At 37.9% G+C, this 13,791-nt stretch overlaps 1 protein-coding gene across 11 annotated transcripts in view; it reads left to right on the top strand.

Annotated features, from left to right (window-relative positions):
- The window catches only part of MGA (MAX dimerization protein MGA), a 65,652-nt gene that overhangs the window by 25,734 nt on the left and 26,127 nt on the right, over nucleotides 1–13,791 (top strand). For 6 of the 11 annotated variants that reach the window (XM_075754422.1, XM_075754424.1, XM_075754425.1 and 3 more), the window contains exons 6-14: nucleotides 1,687–1,815; nucleotides 3,191–3,289; nucleotides 4,074–4,723; nucleotides 5,340–5,697; nucleotides 6,684–6,907; nucleotides 7,820–7,960; nucleotides 8,381–8,453; nucleotides 9,836–10,359; nucleotides 11,833–12,130. In XM_075754422.1, the coding sequence (XP_075610537.1) occupies nucleotides 1,687–1,815; nucleotides 3,191–3,289; nucleotides 4,074–4,723; nucleotides 5,340–5,697; nucleotides 6,684–6,907; nucleotides 7,820–7,960; nucleotides 8,381–8,453; nucleotides 9,836–10,359; nucleotides 11,833–12,130 (2,496 nt within the window). Of the gene's footprint in view, nucleotides 1–1,686; nucleotides 1,816–3,190; nucleotides 3,290–4,073; nucleotides 4,724–5,339; nucleotides 5,698–6,683; nucleotides 6,908–7,819; nucleotides 7,961–8,380; nucleotides 8,454–9,835; nucleotides 10,360–11,832; nucleotides 12,131–12,525; nucleotides 12,696–13,791 lie in introns of those variants that run through there. The other 5 variants (XM_075754430.1, XM_075754429.1, XM_075754431.1 and 2 more) reach the window with 4 other exon arrangements.

Below are 13,791 nucleotides of genomic sequence, written 5' to 3'. Positions count from 1 at the left end.
CTGATATTTAGCAATTCTGAGGATGATGGAAATGAATGAAAATGATAGTTCATGTGTCACATATAGTGATGTCTGTATAGACATGTATTTACTGTTACCATTTGTTCTCTTTAGGCTGTCTGTGTTCATTCCATGTTGCCGTTGCTGGAGTCATCCTCTCGTTTTTATCTGGGTGGTTTTTATTTCATGATCTTAAACTGAAATAATTTATTTTGTGTATGGGTGATGTTCTTATTTTGATTTGAGTGTTAAACAAAGCTAGGCTTGTTTTGAAGATGACAGAATAATTCAAATGGAGTGTCAAGAAAAATAAACTGTGTGCTTTTTTATTTTAAATTGAGTTTGAAGAGAAATGGATGGCATCTTGACATTTGGCTGTTGACGTGTTTTTATACAAAATGCTGGATTTACTTGCTGCTCATTTTCCCTATGTAGATTCAAAAATTATGTCTCACTAGGCTGTCTTTGATAATGATATCTGTTTAAGCAAGCAGGTCTGAGATTTGTTCTATGTCGATTGTTTTCAGGCTGTCAGTAATCACATAACTCGGTTGCTGCTTATGAACATAGATGTGTAACACCAACACAAGGTTTCTACTGTACATGCAAATACTACTTGATGTGTCCTGAGCCTTGTCAGGTCATACATTTTGAATTTCAAAACTCACATATTTAATATATGAATTTCAGACTTGTTGGCAACAGGAGCAACATTTGTAGGTTTCTAACAAAATACTAGCTAAAAACAAAATAAATGTTCTCAACTCCACACTGTGAGCTGAATTTGATTGACAACAGTCATTTTTTGAATTCAGTGTAACAATATTTTATGAAAAAGGCACTAAGTTTACTAGCTTCTTTTTTTTTTTTTCCCCTCAGCATTTCTGTATCTACAATTGTTTTGCCATGGATAAAGACAGCTTTTTTGACCAAGTCACGTTTTTCAATTTGAGTATTTTGGGGGTCTGGATAGAGGAAGATGTTACAGGCAGTTAAGCATTTGTGGTGGCATCAACAACATGGATTGTTTAATTTCTTTATAGCCATTTCCCTCCTGTGTAATAAAAAAAAAAAAAAAGTGTTTTATTGCCAAGTGCCAAGCATACAACTTTATGTCATAATTTCCAAACACACACACACTTCCTCAGAATTAAAATGTGGTTTGCTCTTGTCTCTTATTGCTGGTTGAAACTGAAGTGTGTGATACATGTTCTTGCACAAGAATAGCTTTTGGTAGAGAAGGGGATGTGTAAGTACCATTGGCAGGATTGATAATTTATGTAGTGATATGAAATGTCAAATAGTTGAGTTGGGTTCAGGCAATAGGATGTAAAAGGTGCTAACTTCTTCAAAAACCAGAAACTTTTATAGTGAGAAGTGTTACAGCACTTTGGTTAATAAATTTCTGTGGAAACTTAAGTAGTAATCAAGAAAACTATGAAAAGTAATTCCTTTTTTCCTTGATTTCTAATTCCCTAAAATAGTCTTTATTACATACCTGTTGCAAATCCAGTATAAGTAGCAGTTGTCATTGCTAATGCTCTTTTTCAGGCCTCTTGAAATGGTGGGTAAATGCTATAAAAACCTACATATATCTTAAAGGTTTATTTTTTAGTCAATATCTTGACTTTCTTTTTCCTAACATCTTTCTGCATTAAGATGTTTACTGATACTTGCCTCTTGTAGTGGGACTGAAGTTGAATTCTGTGGACCCAACAATGAGCATTGACTTGAAATACTTGGGGGTGCAGCTTCCACTTTCCTACTCAAATTACTCTTTGTGGAGCTATCCAGGAACCAATCCCAATTCGCCAGGTCAGTAGAATATGAATTTGCTGAAATCTCAAGTATTACCTTTTTATTATCAATTAACAGAAGGAGGGAATGGCCGTTTAGTTGAACTTGATATCTTAAAGAGATTAAAGTCGTATTAAAATGACAAAATGTGAGAACTTCCTTAAATCATTATGCGGTCACTCGCCAAAGAGTCCTGTGTAATTCTGGCCAGATTGTCTTTAACCTTCTGTTTCTGTGGTGGTTGTGATCTAGTAATAGTATCTGTCTGGCTTATTTTATACTGGCATGTTTTGTCGATTGGAACTGGATTTTCTAAATGTAAATCCACACATTAACTACTCTCAAATTGCTCAGAAAAAGCCTAAGCAATCTACATTTCTCTGATGTTGCTCACATGCAAAACAGAAAAATTTGTGTTTCATAGAGCTAAGTATCAGAACTTCCCAGAAGAAGAGCTTGAGGTGCCATTTGGGAGGGAACCTAAAGCTTCATAACAAATATTTATTACAGAAGTGCTGACTGATTGTGCTTTTTAAAACTTGGTATCCAAACAAGTGCATTTCTCATTATAATGTGACTATATATGATTCCAATACTGTTGGTAGATACTGTTTTTAATAATAAATTGGTTGGAAAAAGTATAGAGGTGCTTTTCTTTTTCCTACTTAACTTTTTTCTCCGACTTGAATATTCTGATTACTATGTCTGTCTTAATGTACTGCTTTGGGGAGCTGGTAAAGAGGCAGACATTGTATCTCAGCTTTGTTTACACTGCAAAAGAGGCAGATTCGATTCAGAAGACTTTGGTCAGCTCAGTGTCAAATGCAGTTATTTCTAGCCTAGCAATATGTAAAACAGCTACACAGATTCCTATTAGTATTTTTACATTCCAACTTAGCTCCCAGAGCTGATGGATAACTTGACAGAGATGTTACTGTTTGCCTTTTATGGTTATTCCCTGTTTCTACCCCTAATTGATACTCAGCTGAATTTGACAGAATAGGAAACATTAAATGAAGTTTCTACAGGTCTTATAAAAGTCATTGGCTCAATTGAGGGGAGAGACTCAAATTACTTTCCTTGCTGAGAGAGGTTGTAGTATCAGCTCAAAACCTACCTGTTGCATTTTAGCCTACTAACTAGCTGATTTGCCCATTTGAATTTTGGAATCAACTGCTTGCACTGTTGCTAAGGAGACTAAAACTGAAAATACAGGAGAATACAACTTTTGTATGGGATAGCAGGTGCATGGCCATACAGCAGAACTCTACAGGAAGCTTGGCTTTGTTGAGTGCTGTTCATCTATCCCTGAAAATGAATAAGCGGAGTTTGCTAGGACATTGATACAGTCAAGCTTGGCTCATAAACTGAAGCTAGCTTTCTTCTTTTCCAGATACTGGATTTCCTTTTGTTTCCAGGACAGGGAAGACAAATGATTTCACAAAAATCAAAGGCTGGCGAGGGAAGCTTCATGGTGCTTCTAGAAATGAAGGTAAAAAAAAAAAAAAAGGAAAAAGAGATCAGTGTATGTATTTCCAATGTGTGTTCTTAACCTTCCATAGATCTTGCAATTTGGTAATTGTGTGTATCTTAATGAGAGACTTTTTTTTTTTTACAACAGAATGGAGTTTTATGAGGGAAGAGAGAAATGTAGTCTAAGATAAAAATATGTATTCTGTTCTACACAGAAGGTTCGAGTGAAGATCAAAGCTGTAATAGTTTTGGTTTTGTTTGTCAGTTTTGAGTTTACTTGGAAGTATGGTAATTCCAGAATTCTGTTGCTGCAGGGACCCTAATGAATTAGAGTAATTCTCATTTATATTGGTGTATTTTTAACTCCAGTTAGAGTAGATATTCCTTACATATTTGATCACTTTGCCCAGCCTCAGGCAGAAATGGATATTTGGCAATTTGCCAATTTTTACTTCCGATTAAAAATTATAGAATATTGTAACTTCTGTGCTTTTGTACACTGTTGTGTTGGGGTATTCCGGATATGTTGTGGTGTACCAGGTAGGCTAGATGATCAGGGCAAACGAAGCAAGTTGCGTAGAAGCACTGCTTGTGGAAGGCTTTTTGCTTTTGTGAACAAATACACACATAAAATCTCCACCAAAACAGTTGTTCAGACAGCTGGTTGTGTTTCAGAGTGGATTTGGCATGCCTGCGTTGTACTCTCCTAAAAGAATTGTAAATATTTTTTGAGAGAGGTATTATTATAAGATTTGTCAGTATGTTTTCCCAGGAGCATGTTAAAGTACTCTTTATTTATTTAGGTGGCAGTTCAGAAGGTTCCTTGAAGAATCGCTCAGCATTCTGTAGTGACAAGCTGGATGAGTACCTGGAAAATGAAGGGAAGTTGATGGAAACAAGTATGGGGTTCTCTTCTAGCACTCCCACTTCTCCTGTGGTATATCAGCTTCCCACTAAGAGCACTAGCTATGTGCGAACACTCGACAGTGTTTTAAAGAAGCAGTCCACCATAATTCCATCAACATCTTATACATTCAAGCCTGTTCCTCTGTCATCTACCTCTAGGAAGACAAGGAATCAAAACAGACAAACATCTACAAACAGTAGAGTAAAATCATCTTACAAGCCTATACTGCCTTCACCTTTTTCTGGAAAGCAAAAACAGAACTCTTCAGCATCAGGGGAAAAGGCTTCTAAGTCTGTCTCAAATAGCAGTGTGACTAACCAAGCAGATAGTTTCATGGTGCCAGCTCTGGATGAAAACATACTTCCAAAACAGATTAATTTGCGCCAAGCACCACAACAGCATCAAGCAGCTCGTCCACCAGGTTTGTCTAAATCTCAAGTGAAGTTAATGGACTTGGAAGACTGTGCTCTCTGGGATGGCAAGCCACGGACCTATATTACAGAAGAACGAGCAGACATCTCTCTGGCAACCCTGCTTACAGCTCAGGTAGATCTGTAATAATTAATTTCCTTTCTGTACTGTTGCTTTTCCAAATCTGTGCACTTACTGATGTTGCATATATAGATGCAGAAAATAAGACTGAAGCTGCTAAGGAGCATGACAAATAATGTTCCTTTTTCGTGTAGTATTTACAGTGAAAGCTGAGAAGTGCTGAATTAGCAGTATGTGAAAAAACTAATTGTGATAATAGTGTGTTGATATGAATCATTAATAATTTGAGTTAGCTCAAATTTTTACTGTAAAAAATCTTGGTTAATACTAATTTCTGTTCAGTAACTGCATTTTCTTACCCTTTGTCACTGTTGGTCACTGCAAAAATATCCTGATCCTGTAACTTGGTTGTCACATGGTAACCTCTTTTGCTTTTTTCACATTCTACTTGTTACCAAGATGGTTTAGCTGTCTCAAATTGCCTCTCAGAAGACTTCAAATGCAAACTCTCCTCTGTTCTGGTTTTTTTCAGTGTAAATGTAAACCATGTAGTTGGAGGGGTTATTCTAAATGAACTTCGAATAGCAATTTTGCATATGATTGATTTAATGTAACTAAAATTTCCTCTGACTAAAATTTGAAGTGTATGCTTCTTTAAAACTTTTCTTAGGCTTCTCTCAAAAACAAACCTATCCACAAAATAATAAGACGACGAGCACCTCCTTGCAATAATGATTTCTGTCGACTGGGTTGCATATGTGCCAGTTTAGCACTGGAGAAACGTCAGCCTACCCACTGCCGCAGGCCAGACTGTATGTTTGGTTGTACTTGCTTGAAGAGAAGAGTGTTGCTGGTGAAGGGAGGATCAAAACATAAGAAAATAATGAAAAAGGCTGTTCGTGGAAATCTTGTGTTCTATGGAACACAAGAAGAACAGCAAGAGGATGAAGATATGGAAGAAGAGGGTGATGGGGAGGAAGATGAACTGAAGCAGAAAGATAAGAAGAAGAGAAAAAGGGTGGAATACAGTGAGTATTGCTGGGTAGAAGTGATACAGCTTTGCAGAAACCACCTATCTGGGTGGGCATTTTTATTAGGACGTAGTAGTGATGCCATTTCTAAATCCAGAAATTGGGAATAAATTCCAAGAGATGTCTGCAACATCTGCTTTTGTATAGCAGGCAAGCAGGAAATAACCTTTTTTTCCCTTTTTTATTTACTCTTACTTATCTGATCAACAATTTGTGCACTACTTAGTTGTTTATTGTGATCAAATAGCTGGAGTTTCTTTTTGATAATTTAAACTTTTGCTCAACTCTCCGAATACCTTTAAAGACTAAGGATATGAGATAATTAGTGCTATCACTGTTCGTTATCTTCACTGTCATAGTGCTGCTTTCTTTCCCTCTTATCAAGTGAGTATCTAGAGCTGTATTTTCAATTGCTGTGTATAGCCGCATAGTTCATTGACTTCAGTGGAAATATAGTGATTTACAGTAGTTTCACATCTGGCCTAAGGTATGCTCAGAAGACCAAATGGGTAGAAATTGAATTTATACTTTCTGTTTCTTGCTAGTAGTACTTTTAACAATAGCTATAAACCAAACACAGCGTTACCTGGTGTTCCACTGGAATAAATGAATTCTTCTGTAGAGCTGTGGTATAAAGTCTAGGGTTTTTGGGATGTTTTGTAATTTTTTCAGTATATAGCATCAATGAAGATCACTAATTCTTCAGTGTTTTTCTGTATCTGCTATCATAGTACAAGTAAGAAACAATGATTAGTGTAGAATAATTTTAATTTTCATTTCCTCTTTCTTGTGGACAAATCCCAGTCACTTTTGGCTAGAATTTGAGCCAAGAAAATAAACCAGTAATATTTTCTGACAGTATGAACTAGTGATTCCTGCATGGCTAGACCTTGGGCTGAAATGAAAATGTATGTTACTGCTGTGTTAGATGGTGCTTCATTTATTTATAAATAAGTTGGTTTTGTTATTCCTCCTTTTTTCAGCTATCTGTGACTCAGAGCCAGAACAGCCTATTAGGAATTGTCCGTTGTGGGTGAAAGTAGAAGGTGAAATAGATCCAGAGCCAATTTACATCCCAACACCATCTGTTATTGAACCAGTTAAGTCTACAGTACAGCCTAACCATGAAGTCGTGCTTTCTAGTAAGCATAGATCTTCCAGTGGAATGAAACAAGGCAGAGTGTATACTCCTAAACCCAATCCAGTGGTAAGAAAGGAAAAGAGATGCTTTTTTTCTTTTTTCCCCTTTGTATTGAAAATTAAACCAAACACTACTAAAAGTTTCTGTGCTAGGCCATTTTAGGTTAAATTTGAGATGAGAGCCTAAGTTTCACTGCCCATAGATATGTTGATAAGTTAGGATGAATTGACTGCATATAAAGCTTTAACTGTGTCCGTCATCTTTAGAGAATTTACTGTAGCAATGTGCAGATGGTGAAAGGTGATTATGATTCGCTAATAGCCTCATTTAAAAAAAAATCAATAATATATGCTATTTCTGGCAAAATGATTACTGCTCCTGTTTGTATAAGTTATTAGCTGATAATGTAGCCTATCTAATTATTGATTTACTTGGGAAAAAAAAAAAGGGTTACAGACACACAGAGTTCACCGTAGTTCTGGAGTCTTTATTCTTGTTTGAGATTTCACTGTCAATGTTGGAAGAATCTGCCTTTGCCTCTCCCCTCACTTTAGTATCTTACAAAAGCAACAGCAGCAGTAGAGGAAGAACAGAAGTAGAGTTGAGTCTAGTAATGTCTGAGGAACAAACATACTAGAGGTGCTATTTAATGATACCAGATAATGTTAAACAATGCATGACACTTGGGACTCACTTCCCCACTTAGAAGAGTATCTGAACAGGTTTGGGTTTTTGGGGGTGGTGGTGTTCCATTCCGCCCCCCCCCCCCCCCCCCCCCCCCCCCCCCCCCCGCCACCTTGAATATGTAATTTGGAAGCGAGATGTAGACTGGGCTATGTGATACTAAGATGGCAGATTCAGCTTTAAATGGTAGACCTTTCTTTTGACATTTACTATTGAAGCATTAATGTTTAAGTGTTGTTAGAAAGCAAATCTGTTTCATGAATCTAACATCTTTTGTTTTGTTTTGTTTGGGAGATTCGAGAGGAAGACAAGGATCCTGTCTACTTGTACTTTGAAAGTATGATGACTTGTGCAAGGGTCCGAGTATATGAACGCAGGAAGGAGGAGAAAAAGCAACAAAAAGACAAAAGTGATTCACAGAGTTCTAGTATAAAGGTAAGAAGTCACACTGTAACTAGCATGTATCATAGAACAGGCAGAAATACTGAAAATGTTGAAGTATTTTTTTTCCCCAGAAACTCCTACGCGACATGAGGGCTTGACTTACATTTGATAGGGCTGTGGAGCCTGGAGCCTAAATCACCTAGCAGTGCTGGTAGACTTACCTTGTTACTAAGATAGAAATTGTCTTATCTGTCAAAATTCCTGGCTGCCAAGGAATTATCATGTAAGGCTTAAATGTTCATTGTTAAAAGAGCTGTTCTAAGATGAAAATTGTGACATTGTCAAAGTTAGCATATGTTTTATGACTTGAGGTGACAGTATGATGAACTAGTTTATTTTGTGATGTGATTTTTAGTATGGAAGAGAGATACAAAGGATGAATATGTTTCTTGCATTTCTTTTCTCCCACAGGAGCATGAACCAGAGCTTCAGTCTCCTGAGAAAGCAACCTGTGAGATAGACAGAGACACTGAAAAATCAGGAGGTAAGAGCCAAGTCTTGAGTATAATTCAACCTCTTGGTAATTCCACATTACTGTGGATTTTTTTGTGTTGGCTTTTTTTTTTTAAGTTGCAGCTATTGATGAAACAAAAGTCCATTTGCTGGGGGAGTTATTACAGTTGTCAATAAAAATCTTACAATGTGCTTACAGTTTCCTGTTTCTTAAGCAGCTGTGTGTGTGTCACATGGGAGATACAGCAGGGTAAATATCCAGTACTTGTTGTTGCTGTAAGGTTAAAATAACCAGAATTACAGTAGCTTGTTTAGCAATAAAAGATTAATATTACACAGCAGATTGATCTTCAAGATTGATAATTAGGTACTTGGGAAGGAATGAAAATCATTGTTCGTGGTTTGTCTGGGTGGTTGTTCCCCCCCCCTTTTTTCCTTACTTTGTAGTTACTGAAGAATTAATAAATATCCAAGTGGTACTGCGAGGATGGGATCCTTGTGTTCTCCACTTAGAACCGTATAGGACAAGGAGGCGCCTATGCTTTATTTGGAGTTGTTTGATGTTGAGTTCTTTTAGTTCAAGTTGAAAGGTTGAATTGAAGTTTTGCTACATGATATATACTAGGTTTGAGTTCATAAAGTAGGCTAGACATCTGTGTTCTCCTTCTGAAGTGGCCCAAATCATGTTATGAACTTTAAAATGAGACATATACTAGAGGCATCGTGTCATACACTAATGAAATATATCTGCCTTTTAGAGCTGAATTTTTTCACTGTTTAACATATACAACAGCGCACTCTACATTTAAGGATGGGAATGGAAAAATGATATAACTAGTTGAAAATGCTGGTGAATTGGTAGGTGAAATTAACATGGCCAGGACACAGGGCTCAACATCCTCACAAAAAGTTTTTGCAAAAAGTGACGTTGGATCTCTGATGACAACAAAAGGTCGTGCTTCTGTTACACATCATCTGCAAAAGACAGTTCTACTAGCGGCATGTTTGCCCCTCATGCCATTATAGGACACTGGTCCTTTTCTGGCTCCAAGAGAAAAGTGCCATCTCTTGAATAACCAGCGATGCTTTCTACTGCATGTTGGTGTTGCTTGGAGATCTTTCATCCATGTACTGAAACAACCCAGCTGTTTAGCTTGTGATGCAATGGGATGCAACCTGAGATGATACGGCTGCAGGGAATGAACTGTGAGAAATAGTTACATTAGTTTTGCGTTGAGTTTTTGCTTGCTTGTGAAGCTCTGCAAGGGGAAGTGATGCTTTGAACAGTTCTTTTACTTGTTGTTGCCCTGCAGCTGAGACAAGGGTGGAGGTGTGGGCAGAATAAAACTGTTTGAATATCCAGGTGATTACAATGCCATAGTATTGCAGAAACCTGTTTCAATTCTTTCTCAGAGAAAAGCTGGTGGTCTTCCCGTAGTGAGGGGGACTCTTCCTCCACCTCCTATGTTCATCACACCACTCCAGGTGGACCAACCAAACTTATCGAGATTATCTCTGACTGCAACTGGGAGGAAGATCACAATAAGATCTTGACCATCTTATCACAGCATATCAACAGTAACGCGCCACAGTGCCTCAAAGCGGGTAGCTTCATAATTGAATTGGCTTCGGAACACAAGGCCCAGGATGAGAAGAACCACCCTTCTGTCTACTCTTCCAGAGTGAAAATTTCAGTGCCGTCCTACCAGGACAAGGACGAGAAGCCTGAGATACCTGTCTTGGAGACTCCTGATAGCGGAGTGCCATCACGCAAAAACCCAGAAAATCTAAAGTTCTTGCGGGCAGACACATTGGACAAACTGCAGGAGAAGTTGCATGGGGGCAAAGGCTTGCCTTTTTATGCAAGGGTTTCTCCTGCGGGAAAGCTGGTCGTCTACAAACGCAAAGCTAATATGAACCCCTCAGGCTTGATTCAGGTGGGTCCCTCTGCCTTTACTGTGGAGATTAGATTCAGTTTCATCCAATATCCCAGAAGTCCTTGAAGGGGAGAACACTCTTTAATTTGTCTACCTAGTCTTTTGCCTGTCCAGACAAGGATTCTTAGTATCTGATGGCATTCCTGCCTCTCCATAAGCTTGTCCCATTCAAGATTGATTCAGTAACAAGAAATCTGATGGTTTAGCTTGTCCTTTTGGCCATTAGGGTCTTGGTGGCCCAAGTATGGAATCTCTCTCAAGATCTCTTTGGTGCTTTGGAAAACTCCCTGCAGATGCATTTGACAGATAATACTTTTAAATGAATGGCCGTTAGAGGCCACAAAGAATACTTTCTGAGGAAGTGTACACTGGGACAAAACTTTAAAATGAAACTTTAAACATTAAATTGGTTTTTGCTACAGCTTACTGTAGTAATAAGTAGTTGTATCACCTTTGCAGAACATATGTTGTTCATCAAGATACTTCATAATCACAAATTCAAAGTAAGTCCTTTCCCTGCAGATTCATGCTGCTAACTTGGTATTATGAATTGGTGGTAGGAACTGTAGGGCTAGGATGAAGATCTTTTTCAATCAAAGATATTTATGGTTATAGTAACATCACTTTCAGAGAAGGCATATGAATTAGAAAATAAGAGTAAAATTTATTTTCCTGACACTTTGCAGATAAGGCACCCTCACAAAGAGGAGCTAGTGGAGAGGAGAAAAAATAAAGGGAGAGATTTCTTACTTTTATTAAAAGTTGGTCAATAAAAAGAGTCAGGACTTTATTTAGTAGTGTGTTAAATATTTTTGGCTTTTAGAAGGTTTTATCAAACAACCTGAAAGTAAAATGCAACACTACCAAAACTTCCCATTGACCAGTAGGCATAAAGCCTGACATTCAGAAAGATGTTGTTTCTTCTTTCCCATGCAGTCAGTTACCACTACAACTCTGAATTTGTAGTCAGCTAATCATACCTTAATTACAGTATCAAACGATAGTACGGATAAGAAAAAAAGCTGATAAAGCTTTTACAAGCTCTTCAGAGTTTTGTCCCAATGTATGTGACATAAATATTCTTTCTTCTGTGATGCTAGGTGTTAATTAGGTTTGAGAATTTTATCCAAAATTGTCCTCAAGTTTGGGAACCCATTTTTATTCAGGACTGTAGCTTAAGTAAGGAACAGGAAAAATAAGTGCTAGCTTCACTCTGTCTAATTTCAGTGATTTCACATGCTCCTTTGGACTCTGGTCCTATGTGAGAGTCTGAGTAGCATCTAAAATCTGCATTATAAATATATAACAGAATTGTTTGAAGTTCTCCTGGGCAGTAAGGAAATCAGGAATGCCCATTCTGAATTGCAATGTCTTTTGAAAAGGACACTTGGAAGTCCCATGGAGTGAAACGCCTCTCCAGAGGTGGTGAATTAGCATTCTTTTCACAAAATTTCCCTTTTCCACTTTTTTCAGGTTAATGATAAAAGGTATCCTCAGGCCAAACTGCTTTTGGGACAGATGGGGGCATTACATCCTGCCAATCGGCTAGCAGCTTATATCACAGGCAGGCTGCGACCCACAGTACTTGATATTTCAACCCTCAGTACTGTGATCTCCAAGGTAGCATCCAGTGCTAAAGCAGCTGCTTCTGGGACACCATCAGTCCAGGTGCCCACAACATCAACTCCCAAAACTACATCTTCCACCAGCACTACTTCAACCCCCACTGTGACGACTCTGAAAACCCATGTCCCAGCACAGAGACAGATAGGTAGGTTGGAACTTATTACTGTGTTTTAAATTGCCTGAAGCTGAAGTACAAAGTGAGTGTACAGCATTGCTGTTGATTTCTGTGCAACAGTGCATGCTGCCTTTGGCTGCATTGCCTACCTAAACTGCCTCTGCAATAAATAACCTCTTTAAAGCAGAAAGTTATATTTTGACTTCAGAATAAGATTACAGATGTTGACTACTAGTTATTTTATTAATGCTACTAGGGCATATTTTCAAGAGACAAGGAAGAGTGGATGGAGACACGCTGAATGTTAAGCTTGGGTTTTTGTTTCAAGAGTTTCCTTACTGTGATTTTTAATTGCTTTTCATCAAACATCGGTTTAACTTAAAATGGGTAAAGGATCACTCTAATCTGTGGTTCTTCGCTGTTAGCTTTTCTGATGATGTTGCAGTTACAATTGGAATTCTTGTGACCACCAAAGATGCGTGAAGCAGCAGTGAAAGACAAGATGGTCCAAATCTGGAATAGTGAAACAACAGGTGTGCAGCCAATAACCACACTGGCCTGTAATCTCATTGGATTTCACAAGCTAAACAGGGTTGGACTTAGCACTTTGAGTATCAGAAGAAGCATGTGGTACTTGTGTCTGAGCTGGTACTGAAATGGTTACACCAGCATGGCAAGAGAGGAGGTTAAATATAACTATTACATTTTGCTTGAGTTTAAAAAAAAAAAAAAAAAATTAAAATATCTAGTGCCCATCCACATACTCCCACATGTTTAAAGATCTGAAGAAGCTTTGCAAGAGAAAAGGATGTTACCTGTGTCCTGGCAAAACTTTAATTTCTGATTGATTGTTTTGTTTCTTTCTGCCTAAATTTTCATTGCCATGTAAATGGGTGTGTTGTTTTTCTTGTAGTGTAATAAAACCTCTTGTTCTGTGTGTTTATGCAATATTAAAGAGCTGGCTGCATTTCATTGATGGATGAAGTGACTGTTACATATATGATTTAAGCGTTCTGGCATATTCTGGGTTAAAAATGCTATATGCATAAATAACTACAATATGTAAGTTGGGCTTGCTCCATAATCTCTATGCTGTCGTACTCATCTGTAGGCTTCTGGAGTGATGTAGATGCAGTATCTGATCCTTTGGAGAGCAAGGGATGAGGGAAAGGATCTTCCCAATAGTGATTGCTTCCCATTGGTTAAGTTTGTCCCATGCAGTCCTCGGGTGCATGAATGTCACTGCAACGAGAAGGGGACAGGGCAACCTTGATCTCCCTCCTGCCCCCTTCTCCCATGGTGGTGTAAGATATGGATACAGTAGAATGGGGATGGAAACCAAGAAGCAGTGAAAAGAGGAAGATCACACAAGGTGTTAGAGGAAGAATTTGGTGTTTAGAAAATAGTTTGAGCCTGTTATTTCACTTAGATGTTTGTTTTCCTGTTACTGTAATTAGAATTGTCTGTTCATAGTTTCATGATAAAGAACTGAGATTCAAGACCTGATTCTTTTGTGTGGCCAGGAAGAAATGCAACAAAAAGCTATAGAAGTGGAATAAAGCAGACATATTTCTAATATGTAAGGCATGTTCAGGACTGCCATAAAGGTTTCAATTTAATTACAAGGTATAAAGAAAATGGAAGCTCACATTTATGCCAAAATTACAATTCTAGTGCCTCATGAAAGGCAA

The sequence above is a fragment of the Balearica regulorum genome, chromosome 5 (genome assembly GCF_011004875.1).
Source record: "Balearica regulorum gibbericeps isolate bBalReg1 chromosome 5, bBalReg1.pri, whole genome shotgun sequence".
Taxonomy (NCBI): domain Eukaryota; kingdom Metazoa; phylum Chordata; class Aves; order Gruiformes; family Gruidae; genus Balearica; species Balearica regulorum.
The sequence above is the reverse complement of the archived record's forward strand: the minus strand, read 5'-3'. Positions and strand labels throughout refer to the sequence as shown.